The 13,919-nt window shown below is 34.1% G+C and overlaps 1 protein-coding gene across 1 annotated transcript; it reads left to right on the top strand.

The window, feature by feature from the left end:
• Nucleotides 1-286: 286 nt before the first annotated feature.
• LOC145006028 (indole-3-glycerol phosphate synthase, chloroplastic-like) lies at nucleotides 287-2,855 on the top strand. The gene is made up of 10 exons (XM_078965118.1): nucleotides 287-531; nucleotides 621-881; nucleotides 972-1,148; nucleotides 1,503-1,577; nucleotides 1,661-1,705; nucleotides 1,787-1,951; nucleotides 2,084-2,162; nucleotides 2,246-2,328; nucleotides 2,417-2,485; nucleotides 2,567-2,855. The coding sequence occupies exons 1-10, from the start codon at nucleotides 349-351 to the stop codon at nucleotides 2,651-2,653; spliced, it is 1,224 nt and encodes a 407-aa protein (XP_078821244.1). The 5' UTR covers nucleotides 287-348; the 3' UTR covers nucleotides 2,654-2,855.
• Nucleotides 2,856-13,919: the final 11,064 nt, after the last annotated feature.

Below are 13,919 nucleotides of genomic sequence, written 5' to 3'. Positions count from 1 at the left end.
TTTAGACTTTACTGTTAAAAAAATAAAGTTTATGACTTTCTTGTCAAATCGATAAAAACATTAGAACTCTAGTGTATATATCCCAACTTTTAAAAACAAATAAGCTTTTATTTATTTATTTATTTTTTTCTAACTAGAAACAACAAAATTTTTACTGTTTAAAAAACAAACCATCTAACCAAAAGATGACCTCTTTAATTTTCGTTTCGAAAAAACAAACAACAAACTATTTTAGTTTCACATGTTTTTGAATAAAATATTTACACACAAAACTAAAACTAGGGTTTATTAAATAACATGTGAGAGGTAAATCTAATTAACGGTGCAGTTGTCGTCGGCGACCGGAACATGGAGGGTTTAGCATCTTCCAGGGTCTGGTTCGATTTTCATTCATTGCTTAACAGCAGCTACACACAGAACCCTAGCTCTAGATCTAATTTCCGTAAATTGATTTCATTTCCGTCAGCCCCAATCGATGGTCGCAGAACTACCAATTCGTGTGTTCGATCGCGATCGATGAATCAACTAAAGGTTTGCTCTACTTACCATTTTTTTCGTCTAATAATATATAAATCCGACCTGATCAACGAGGTTTTTATACATTTTGACAAATGTTGTAGTCTGGGACGCTGGTCGGGTCTTCAGTTGTCGATCCGTCGAGTGAATCGATACTCGATGAACTCAAAAGTAAAGAGTGGGAAATTGGGGCTTTAAAAGACGAATTAGCTGCTACACAGGGCATTCGGATAAGAAGACGATCACCAACAGATCCTCCTTTGCATTATGTTGGTCCTTTTGAGTTCCGCTTACAGAACGAAGGAAATAAGCCTCGTAATATACTAGAGGAAATTGTATGGAACAAAGATGTAGAGGTTACTCAGGTCCGTGATTAGTGGTTTCATAGATAATTACGATTGTGGTTAGGCACTGTTAAATTCTCCATGCTAATAAAGTTCATTTTCTTCTTTCAGATGAAAGAGAAACATACAATATATTCACTGAAGAAAGCTCTTGAAAGTGTTCATCCTCCCAGAGACTTTATAGGAGCTCTGAAGGCTTCATATCATCGAACAGGGTTTCCTGGTTTAATTGCTGAAGTGAAAAAGGCTTCACCAAGTAGAGGAGTTTTAAGGGAGGATTTTGATCCAGTAAGTTGTCTCTTCACTTAGAAATTCTTAAATCCTTATAAATCCCTGTAGAGAAAATCAAAAGGAGGTGTCTTCATTACTCTTTAAACTCTTACAAATTTGCTCAAATTCGTTTCTCCTTTACATTTCCCTCCATCCACAAGCTTGCTGTCATATTTCAAATAGTTTTGTTTATCAACTTATAACAAATATTCAGACTATTAACTATTTATCTAAGCAAACTCTTCTATGGTCGAACCATTAAGTGAAAGTTAGATTTTTAATAAACCTGCAGTTATTAAGCCTCCATTGTTAATAGCTGTTCTTCAAACATTTATCTATCTATTAGTTATTCAAAGATTAATCTCGTGACAGGTTGAAGTTGCAAAAGCTTATGAGAAAGGTGGAGCAGCATGCCTTAGTGTCTTAACCGATTCAAAATATTTTCAGGTAGATATATAAATATTTCATTTAACATATATATTCATGCTGTTATTATAATTTATATTATGATTCCTTTAATATCACAATAGGGAAGCTTTGAGAACCTAGAGGCAATAAGGAATGCTGGTGTTCAGGTACATTTTTTTTTCATTAATCTTTATTTATGTTTTTGCTAAAGTTTAGCAAGAATTTAATGGTAGTAAAAATGCATGCAGTGTCCTCTTTTATGCAAAGAATTCATTGTGGATGCATGGCAACTTTACTATGCTAGAACAAAAGGTGCAGATGCTGTTTTATTAATTGCAGCTGTTTTACCAGATCTTGATATTAAATATATGATCCAAATATGCAAAATGATTGGACTCACAGCTCTTGTTGAGGTTAGATTGAAGCTTTTACTTCATTTTTTCAATGTAAATGAAAATTTAAAGAATTTAACAATATATAAACCTTTTTTTTTTTTTTTTTTTAATAAAGTTGAGAGTTGTAAAAAAAACTAATTTTGTTGTTAGGTACATGATGAGATTGAAATGGATCGCATGTTGGCAATTGATGGAATTGAACTCATTGGTATCAACAATCGTAACCTTGGTATGTTATCTGTTTATATAAATAAGTTTATTAATGCATTTTAATTACCATTAATACAATGATATTATACTTTTTTTGAGCAGAAACATTCAAAGTTGATATTAGTAACACAAAGAGGTTGCTTGAAGGTGAACGTGGGGAAAAGATTCGGCAGAAAGATATAATAGTAAGTGAAACACAAAAAGTGTAGGAAATTTTATATTTATGATGAAATTGTTTTTGATAATAAAATATTTTATGTCATAAATTGTTAGGTGGTGGGGGAGAGTGGATTGTTCACACCTGCTGATATCGCCTATGTACAAGAAGCTGGTGTAAAAGCGGTAAGTGGTTTTTTAATAGATGCTGTTTAACTTATATATTAATATTAATATTATAATGAGTGTGATATTTAATTTATGTAGATATTGGTGGGGGAGTCGATTGTGAAGCAGAAAGATCCAACACAAGGAATTAGACAACTTTTTGGAAAAGATATATCACACCCTTAAACTTATTTCAATAGTCTTTGAAAATATAATAAAAGCAAATCTTTGCTTGTAGCTTTGTGTAAACTCAATTTAGCAAGAGGGTTGGTTTCCTTCGTTTTTTTTTTTTTTTTTTGGTTGTAATTTGCCAAACTTTTTTCTTGTAAGTGTTCAATCCTTAGAAATGGGTTGTGGTTTATTAGCAAGATTGTTGTCTTTAAGTTGACATCGTATGTTCTGATATTGTTGTCCTTAAAAAACATGAAGCCCAATGATCAGACTCATGCACCACATGCAAAGACAAATGGTCAAAGTTAGATTGCCAAGATATTCTGCTAAGATAGGGGACGTGATCCTAGGAAAAATTGAAAGGCATATCTGCTTATTCAAATGGCATAAAACTTAACTAACATCAACAACCACTATAATAACATCAACAATTGCATCAACAACACTATAATAACAACATTATTATTGTTATTATTGTGTATTAAGAAAAAACTGTAATGTACGAATTAGCCATTGTGGTTAATTGGTATGGATTAATTTAGGCTACATAGTAATAAAATGTTTTATATATTTTATATTAAGTGTTAGATCTATGCATTACATGAATTTATTTAACAAAAAAATTAAATATGAAATTCTAAATATTTGAGAAATTTTAATTTATAAGACTGGAAGGAATGGGAGGGAAGCTTCCCTTATTTTTTGTGAGTCATACTCTCTTTTCCCTCACCTAAAACCCATTGAATGGGTGGAAAACTCTTCCCTCACTTTTTATTTTATTTTATTTTATTAAATAAAATTAAAGTTTTTTTGTTATGAATTATAATTTTTAAATTAATACTAAATATAAAATTTAATTAAAAATAAAAAGCATTTCATTAATTAAAATAAAACTTACATTAAACCTAAAACTTAAAAAAGTAGAAAAACACACACACACACATACAAACTAAAAACCAAACAAACCAACGACCTACGGAGAATTTTCCCCCCTTCTTCATCACGAGCTTGAGAGCCGGTCTCGAGAGATGATCGACGTTTTCCATCAAAAACTTCATGTCTTCCATTTCTTGTCTCTCTCTCTCTCTCTCTCTCTCTCTCTCTCTCTCTCTCTCTCTCTCCCCCCCCCCGCTCCTTTTTCCTTGTTTCTTTTTTTTCCTTTGTCGAAAGCCAAACGTTCGGGGAAATTTAGATTATATCGATCAAATGACGATGTTATCTTCCGCATTTCGTCAATGTTCACGCTGAAATCAGATGCACTCGAACAAGTGCCTTTTCCCTTTCTCTTCGCTTTGTCCCTACCCTTTGGGTGGACAATTTCTTCTAGCTCGAGTTCGTCGTCCTGATTTAGATCTAGACCGACCGGAGCATCGGAGGAGGTTGTGTAACCACTAGAGCCCGTTTTCGTTCGCTTTGATTGTTGGACTCCAAAAATAAAATCTTGCTCGTATTTTTTCCACCTAGGACTTCGGACCAATAATTTCCAACAATCGTGCCACTTGAATGGTTTTCCGACTTCCTCAAGGTAAAACTGTAACGCTTCTTGAAGTATTTCTTCGTCCCTTTGGCCGCTTTTTTGTTGGATTTTTAGGTTGTTGTACAACCCGTTTATTTTTTAAACCCACTTTGCTATTTCTCGAAACTTCGAATTAGGTTGATGTTTCGTATGGGAGTCGTCACATTTTCCTAGCGCCTCTCGAAATCGTTCTAAAATGCGAAACCAAAAATGTTCTCCCGGTTGTGCGTTTCCCTGAATCGAATTTTCAGAAATATCAACCCAAGCTTTAACCAAAACTAGCTCTTCGAATGGAACCCATGTTGTTGACTTTTGTCTTCCCGGTTGTGCGACACCCTCGCGCGCTTGTTTTTCCCTTTACGTCTTTGTGGTGGGTGTTGGTTGAGTTTCGGGAACCATGTCTTCTTCTTCCGTATCATCCGATTCATCGATAAGTTGGTGTTGTTGTTGGGTTTGGGTTTGAGTTTTAGTTTGAGTTTGGGGTTGAGGTTGATTTGACGATTGTTAATCTGGAAACACAACAAAGTTTGAAAACATTTGTGACGGGACATTTGGATCTTGCATCAGGTAATATTGGCCAACATTTTGTTATTGAAATTGTAGTAGGGATTGAATGAGAGCATCGAGTTGGGGGCTGTAAACTCCTTGCGGGGATGGATCGATAGCAAAAATGTTGCAAGAAAGGATGTTTATACTCGAACCATGGCTTTTTTTTCCCTCGATCGGAGGTTGAGATTTGATTGTCGGGATTCATTTTTTTTTGTTTATATAAAGTAGAGAGAATACAGGGTAGTGTGATGTTTGATGTTATATGTATGTATTTATAGGAGTGGGAAAAGGATAAAAAAAAACAAAAAACAAAAAAAACCACAAATAGCCGTTACAGCAAAAAAAAAAAAAAAATAATACACTTTTTACCGTTGATTAACGGTTGTTGTTGTTTTTTTTTTTTTTTTTTTTTTTTAAGAAAAAAACTCGCCAGCCAATCGCAACAAGAGAGACAGAGAGAGAGCGGGAGAGGCTTCCCTCTCTGTTTCACGCACAAGGCTTTCCCGCGCAGACAGTGCGGTGTTCCGCTGGGCGGGAAGCTTCCCGCTTCGGTTCCCCGCGCCCGCTTTGTCCGGTCTAAGAAAAATATTGAATGATTAAAATTAAAGTGTTTTTTTTTCTTTTTTAAATTTAAACAAATGTTTTTGATAAATAAACAAAAGAAATTAATGAAGCTTTAATTTAGGAATTTTGAAATTAGAAGGAAAATCTATTAATGAAATTGATATGAATTATTGCATTTAAATATTATGTTGAATTTAATAAAATGGAAAAAACCATAAAATGACATATGGAAAAAAAAACTAATTAAAAATAACCATAAAATAACATATGACAAAATGAATGAGAGTGTAACATGTAATATTTTTTTTATTTATCAGAATAGATTTTATTGTTTTAGATTATAAAAGAAGTTTTAAACAATTTATTTACTTACAAATTATATTATTTTAATTAATTTAATAAATTCAACTATTAAATAAAACTATTTTTATTAAATATAAAATAATTAAGTTTGTGTTGAGAGAGAGAGAGAAAGAGAGAGTAAACGGTGGCTATATTGGAGAAATAAGGGTGGTTGGGTTGGGTTGGGTGATGAAGATAATGACAGGAATTTTCGTGAGATTGTAAGACTAAAAGTAAAAAAAAAAAAAATATTCAAATCAACAAAACTTTAAGAAATCGGATAAAAAATACATTGTTGGTATAATTATGTGATCACATATAAATTTGATGACCTAGATTATTAAAAAAATATATCAAAGACCTTTTAAACAAAAACCCAAGTGTTATATCCTAATTAATATAGTAATACTAACAGATTTTAAAATTGGACCCTAAACCTCAATGGCCCCTGGGCCGTTGCCCAGGTTGTACATTGCATGTGTATTGCTGTTAGACATCAAATGGTTCCTGCTTCTCCAAATTGCCCAAACAAATACTTTTGTTTTGACTTTGAGAACACACGACTCAACTTTCGGGGCAACCCACACCCATTCACGCCATCAATCCAATTTTCCAATGAGACGTACCAATAAGAATTGCATCCCATTAGTGTATATATACTTTTGACATGTTTGTGCTAACAGATACTCAGATTTTGTTGAAACTTATCATTTTAGCAATAAATCTCATTGACTTTTTTGTTGGACGATAATAAAAAAAATAGTCTAGTTGATCATTAACAAAGTAACCTAGAGTAAATTAAGAATTATTATTTCGATGTGTTTATTATTTTGTTTTAACTATAATGTGCCTTTACATATTAATGTTATATGATGTTATAACGGATAATGTTCTTACGACGTTATCTCGAGGTCCTTTTACCGAACTTATTTAAATATGAATTATGGATTCCGAATCCTATGTATTTCATTAGGCTTTTCAGGCATAACATTGTATTTTGACATGTATATGAGATGAAACCAATTCTCATCATAATTATCGATGGAGTGGTGTAGAATTCTACTTTTGAGATTTTGAAATCCAAATTATAATCTTATTACATAAAAATAAAATGCAGCAGAGATCATGCGCTATTATCGGAATTTAGACGGTATCTCATCGGGTTGTCGTGAAATAAAAAAACATTGTTGGAAATGTTTCACTTTTGCGTATTGAACCAGATTCCATCAACTATATAAACATACAATTGCAAACTCCAAATTAAACACACAGGAAAAGTCCTTTATCCGCAACACAACAATTAAGCTAATACGCAACACATAATGCATTAGGCACAAATGAAAATAAGATAGAATATAAAATGAGATATAAGCCTTGACAATGCTCTACCATATGCATCAATTAATCATAAAAAGAAAGATACGTCTGCTAACAAGTCATCACTCATGTATGAGATTAGCATCCAAAAAATCTTGGAAGAAATACCACATGCTTGCATGAAAGAACTTGCCTTCTCCAGTTTTATCAGTGTCGGCATATCTCATGTATTGTGAGCTAGCACCATATCGTTAGAATAAACCAAAAAACAAAACGGTAACAATTGTACACTGCGTAAACGATTTAGGTAATTTACTCAGCTCACAAAAATTGTGTAAAACTCATTTATTTCCAATTTAGCTACTATGCTATATAAATTGACCCCATTCAATAACAAATATAATAGATTTATTGCAACAAGGTTCAAAAAATTAGGCTATCCACTAGTAGCATATTATTTCAAAATTATCTTTAACTAAACTCTTAAAACTCTACTAACACCTTAACTCATCAAACTTTCCACCTCCATGGATTTCTCTCAATTGAATGAACATAACATCTGGCGTTAGAAACCTTGTCTTACCCACTTACTTTGTGGCAACAATTTGTCCATTAATTTCAAGTAAGAGGAATCAATTTACACCACAAGAACTTAAATCCGGGTTTGTTGATTAGAAGCCAGCTTGCCCCCACTATTTGGTTGAAAAGCATACCACAGGGATCATCCGTTCTCACGCAATCCTTTTTTTGATAAACACGACTGTGTAACAAAGTAGCAAGAGCTGCTATACAAATTATGACACCAAAATCATGTGCATACAATTTTAAAGGTAATCAGTTTCATATCTGGATTTGTATTTTAACTAATAAAACACAGAATGAAGGGGAAAAAAATTCAAAAAGTAATGGGAACGTGGAATCTAAATAGAAACAAGAATCATATAAACCTGAAACAGATCAATCCCAAGTTTGGAAGTGAGAAGTACACAAACATAGACTCATTATGAAAAAAATGATATTTATGAATGTTCAAAGTTGGAGTAAATTATTTGTCCAGTATGTATAAAAGCATCTGTTTTAGAGTTTATTACCATGATAAAAGCATATTACTTATTTGGTTAAAGACTTAAAGTTGTGGAAATATGGTTTGGCAAAAGTAATATATCATAGGTTGACATCCAGCTCTAAGAATAATTACGCAGCAAAAAGTTAATGTTTAATTAGAATTGATGAAATTAAAAAAAAAAAAATCACCATATCATCACCCCATTAACGTTCAATTAATCTTCTAGAAGACAAGGAAAGTTAAGAATAATGCACCTGATCGAGCAATGTAGAAGTTAAGCAGAATCGCCTCTGATCAGTAGGAACCTACGACATTCCATTACCATATTTTTTTTTTTTTTTTTTTTTTTTTTTTTTTTTGTAAAACGCAATTTTATTAAGTTAATTGATTGATATTTATAGGCTAAAATGGGCCAAAAATAAATGTTTGGGTTGGGTAATTGGTTGCTCAAGTTGTATGGCTTCTGGGCCATGACCTGAGCATTGGATTATTTTAACTTTGAGAGATACCGTTCTAAAATTTGTGGGTGCATATAAAATTACATAAATGCTTATGTGTTTAATAAGAAGTCATAAGTTTCATCCTTATCTTTTTTCTTGATAAAAATAAGTTTTTTTGTTTCTAAAAGTTATTTGATTGTTACCTGACCGGGCTGATCCATGTGAAATGATTTTTTTTTTGTATTTATTATTATATTAGATGTAAGATCCGTGTAAAATTAATAATTTTTTTTTGAATACCAACCAATTATTAAAGTAATACAATACTTATAAGTAACGATTTTATTGTGTAAGTATATATAAATGAACCCAGATTACAAAAAAAAAAATCATATGTAATTGAACGTAAATTACACAAAAAAAAAGCATTAATGAAATATTCTAAATAATTGTTAGAAATCATATATTTCCAAATACTTCTTTGAATACAACATTAGATGTCTTATTGCTAATGTTACTTTCATTGTCTAAATTAATATTTTCAATCCGTTTCTGCTTTTAACTCTAAACAATGCAACATACAATTGTCCATGAGTAAACACTGGTTGTCTAAAAAACAAACCAATCTTTGATAGTAAATGTCATTAACTTTTGTTTATTGTCATCGTAAAGCATACAGCAAGTGGAAACTGTCTTCTCTGAAAGGTGAAATGAATCCTTTTATTCGACGGGTCAGCGACATTCTTGGAATAAACGTACGTTTCCTATATTACTTACAAAAATTATCTATGCTTCTATAACACGCTTACCGAATGCTATAACTCGTAGCCTTGTTCCATTACACAAACCATATTTCTGGTTAATATTCCTCAATAACATAACCGGAACACCGATTTTTAATACCAATTTATGAATAGGCAGACCTGAAGCTCTAAGGCCATTTAGAAATCGGGAGAGTATAAAGATTCGTCAAAGTCATCGTGTACAAAATCCGATTGACAAAGACTGTCTGAACTTTAATATTCTTTTTCATCTCTAGGAAATAATGATAACAAACGATTATTTATTTCTTGAACAACTTCATTTTTCGGTGCAAGGATTGCTCTTTCTTAAAAAAAAACATCGGATTATTGGCATTTTCAACAATAAAAGGATAGACAAATGTAATTAATGAACCAATAGGATGCGATGAATCTGTAATGAGAATATCATCTGATATATCAATAATTACATGGCCATCATTTAAACCACCAATCTTTTCTTCACCTATATTCAAAATCCAGTTTGCAAATGTGGCTGTTTCTTCAATATTAGATGTTTGAAGACTTAACCTCATGAATCTTTTCACGTGACACGAATATCATTTGGTCAAGATCTATCTTATGAATCTTGTATCAATGTTTTTTTGAACCACGATCTATCACATAAATATTTTCACCAGAACTCACAAATCCTGGATATATGAAATTTGGTTTTGAGTAACACCAGTTTAGCCTCTGGATAGAATTTCAATTCACATAGCTTCACTTTATCCGATTCATTAACAGAGTGTATGGTATATATCCTCCCCTTGAAAGCACGTAAGTCATGGATGGGAGGGAAAGGGGAGTAGACACAATGCCATTCTTGTTCACTTCTGTCACAACTAGAAATTTTGTGTCTTGTAATCACTATACTCAAGTAAATGTTGAAATCAAAAACTCAAGAGCATGTATGATGCTTACTCAATGGAAAACTAAACCCTAATTCACTACATCAAGCAATTGGAAACCCTAGAAGTTCTTGATTAGGTCCATTTTGGACTAGGACTTCCTTATTGGACCTAAATGGACCAATAAGCTTCCAATTTGACTATCATGGGCTTAGAACCCTTAAATGGGCTCTAACTGGACCCATATTTACTTATTTCAATATTTTGGGCCACATTGGGCTTAGAATGAAATGAATTAAAAGCTTTGATCCATGATTAACTTAAACTAGCCCAACCAAGTGTGAAGATCATATTATGTTTCTTTTAGATCAAAACTCATCCAACTTAACTTCTATATGGGCTTGAGGGCTTTAAAGCCCAAATCTTTCCTTTTTCCATCCAAACTCTCGGCCCAAGGCCCAAATCCAAGAAGAGGAGAGGAAGGGTTGACTAATGCATGCCACCTCTTTATTATATGGTGGTTATCCATGCATTACCCTCCAAACCTCCATGCCATCTCATTTCTCCATGCAACTCTATCTCTCTTTTTCCCTCTTCTTGTTCGGCCGAGAGTAGCACACACACACACACACACACACCTCACAAATTCTCTCTAGATTACTCAAGAAATCCTCCTTCCTCTCCACACAAAAATCTCAAAAATTAGGAGGCTTTCAAGAGGAAAATTCTCCACTAAAATCATCATCTAAGGTAAGGCTATACTTGGATCCATGCTTTGGACTCTTTCTTATTTTCAAAAATCTCTTCTTAACTCTCATGAAATCATAAACTTGTGTCTTAGAACTCCATAAACTCGAAATCTTCATCAAAGGGTGCTAGGGTCAAAAATCACCAAGTTTTCTTCCATCCTTTCTTCAAAAACCGAATCAACATCCAAAGGTGAGCTTCATACCCCCTTATTTTCGGTTTTTATAAGTTTTTGTGGGGGAGAATGTTAAAAGAGAACAATATCAACTTGGTCAACCAGTCACGTGCAAGCCTTCTGTTATTCTTCAGTTATTTTCTTTTTGTTTTAGTAATTGCTTTGTTGAATTAGTCAAGCTAGTGGGTAGTTTGTTTTCATAGCCTTATTCCTGTTTTCTAGGTAGCAGCAGTTTTCTTTTTCAGTTTTACTTTTGTTTTTATGCTATGTAGCTTTCGTTACTTTTGATATATGCTGAAAACACTTTTGTGTGTCAGTTACTCTTTCTTCCAAAACTTGCTCTGCTTGAAACCTGTTGTGTCAAAAGGTGTTTTGTCTTTGCTAAAAGCTAACAAAGTGGTATCAAAGCCTCGTTGTCAATGGCTGATTTACAAGTTGTTGGTGGAGTAAAGAAGCTTAACAATCAGAACTATAACACATGGTCAACTTGCATCATGTCTTATATGCAAGGACAGGATCTGTGGGAAGTTGTGAAAGGGACCGAAACAAAACAACCTGAGGCAGAAGATAACAATGGAAACCTACGAAAGTGGAAGATCAAGGCAGGCAAGGCAATGTTTGTCTTAAAGACAACCGTCGAAGAAGATATACTCGAGCATATCAGGGATATGTCAACACCAAAAGAGGCATGGGATACGTTGTTAGCCCTATTCTCTAAGAAGAACGATACAAAGCTACAGTTACTCGAGAATGAACTCTTGTCTGTGTCTCAACGAGACATGACAATTCCTCAGTTCTTCCACAAGGTGAAGTCTACTTGTAGAGAAATTACGGAGCTTGATCCTCAGTCTCAAATCAGTGAGACGAGGATGAAAAGGATCATTATACATGGTCTCAAACCAGAGTTTAGAAGCTTCGTAACTGCAATTCAAGGTTGGGCAACTCAACCCTCACTAGTTGAGTTTGAGAATCTCTTGGCAGGACAGGAAGCCTTAGTGAAGCAGATGGGAGGTGCCACGGTTAGGACTGATGATGAAGCACTTTACGCAGAGAAAAGTAAAGGGAAGTATAAATCACAGTCTAAAAAGAAGTCAGACAAGAGTAAACACCATGAACAAAGAAAGACGAGTTGCAAGTTTGATAAAGGAGAATCGTCTGAAGATAAGACAAAGAGTAACCGTTCCCACAAAAGATTCCCTTTCAGGTGTAATAATTGTGGGCGTAAGGGTCACATGGCACGTGATTGCCGTTCAGAAAACGTTGAGGAAGGAAATGCTGCAACGTCTCAAGTAGAAGAAACATGGGATGCAGAAGCTTTTTATGCTCAAGACCAAGAAGAGGTGGCATTTAACGCAACAGTAGAGAGTCGTGGCAACAAATTTGAAGAATGGATAGTAGATTCTGGATGCTCTAATCACATGACTGGAGAGCATGAGAAGTTGCAAGAATCCAGAAAGTATGAAGGCAGTAAAGTAGTAGTGATAGCTGATAATTCAAAGTTGTCGATTGCTCACATTCGCAATGTTGTGTTTTGCCCAGAAGACAATAACAGAGAACTAAAACTTGAAGGTGTGTACCATGTACCAGGTATGAAAAAGAATCTTCTTTCTGTCTCTCAACTTGCTTCTGCTAGCCACTATGTGTTGCTTGGCCCTGATGATGTGAAGATTTACAAAGAATTTGTGACTCCATCAAAGCTAATTCTAAAGGGACGAAGATCAGACTCAATTTATGTGATGTCCGCCGAAACAGCTTATGTAGAGAAGACAAAAAGGAATGAAAATGTGGATCTTTGGCACATGCGGTTGAGTCATGTTAGTTATGACAAGCTTGATTTGATGATCAAAAAGCAAATGGTGAAAGGTCTCCCTCAACTTGAAGTCAAAAAGGGTTTAGTGTGTGCCGGGTGTCAATTTGGAAAGGCTCATCAACAACCATTCGAACACTCAAAGTACAAGTCTAAGTTGCCTCTAGAACTTGTACATTCTGATGTATTTGGACCTATTAAGAAACCGTCTATCAAAGGTTTGAAATACATGGTGACCTTTATAGATGACTATACAAGATACGTATGGGTGTATTTCATGAAGGAGAAGTCTGAAGTGTTCTCCAAGTTTCAAGAACTCAAGAATGAAGTTGAAAGAGAGACCGAGTATAATATTGGTTGCTTAAGATCAGATAATGGTGGGGAATATCTGACCTCTGAATTCAGTGACTTTCTTAAGGTACACAAGATCAAGCGTCAACTTACATGTACAAACACTCCGCAACAGAATGGAGTATCCGAAAGAAAGAATAGACACCTGGGCGAGATCTGTAGAAGCATGATTCATGACAAGAATGTATCAGGTCAGTTTTGGGCAGAAGCTATGAAGACAGCAACTTATGTGATAAACCGAATTCCTCAACAAAGTCTTGGTTATTTGTCTCCCTTTGAGAAGCTTAAGAGGTTGAAGCCAAATGTTAGTCATCTTCGTGTCTTTGGGTGTGTGTGTTATGTGTTCATACCCAACCATCTACGCAGCAAGATGGATAAGAAGGCTGTTCGGTGTATCTTTGTGGGTTATGACCAGGAAAGGAAGGGTTGGAAGTGTTGTGACCCTACCTCTGGTAAATGCTATGTATCGAGGAATGTGGTATTTGATGAAACTTCATCATGGTGGTCAATTGATCACAAAGCTCTTCCTGATTCTAAAACCCTAAGAGATGAAGTAGAATCCTCTAAAGTAAGAGTACACCTGAATAATGACGAAGTCATTATTGATAATGAAGATATCCAAGACAATGCTAACAATGAAATCAACAATGATAATGAGAACCATGAAGCCACAAGTGTCAGAAAGTCTACAAGACTTAGAAAACCTAATCCCAGATATGCCAATGCTGCTTTAGTAAAAGATGATAAGTCTTTGGG

The sequence above is a fragment of the Lactuca saligna genome, chromosome 7 (assembly GCF_052625555.1).
Source record: "Lactuca saligna cultivar CGN05327 chromosome 7, ASM5262555v1, whole genome shotgun sequence".
NCBI classification, from domain to species: Eukaryota; Viridiplantae; Streptophyta; class Magnoliopsida; order Asterales; family Asteraceae; genus Lactuca; species Lactuca saligna.
Note: the sequence above shows the minus strand (reverse complement) of the source record. Positions and strands in the feature narration are given on the sequence as shown.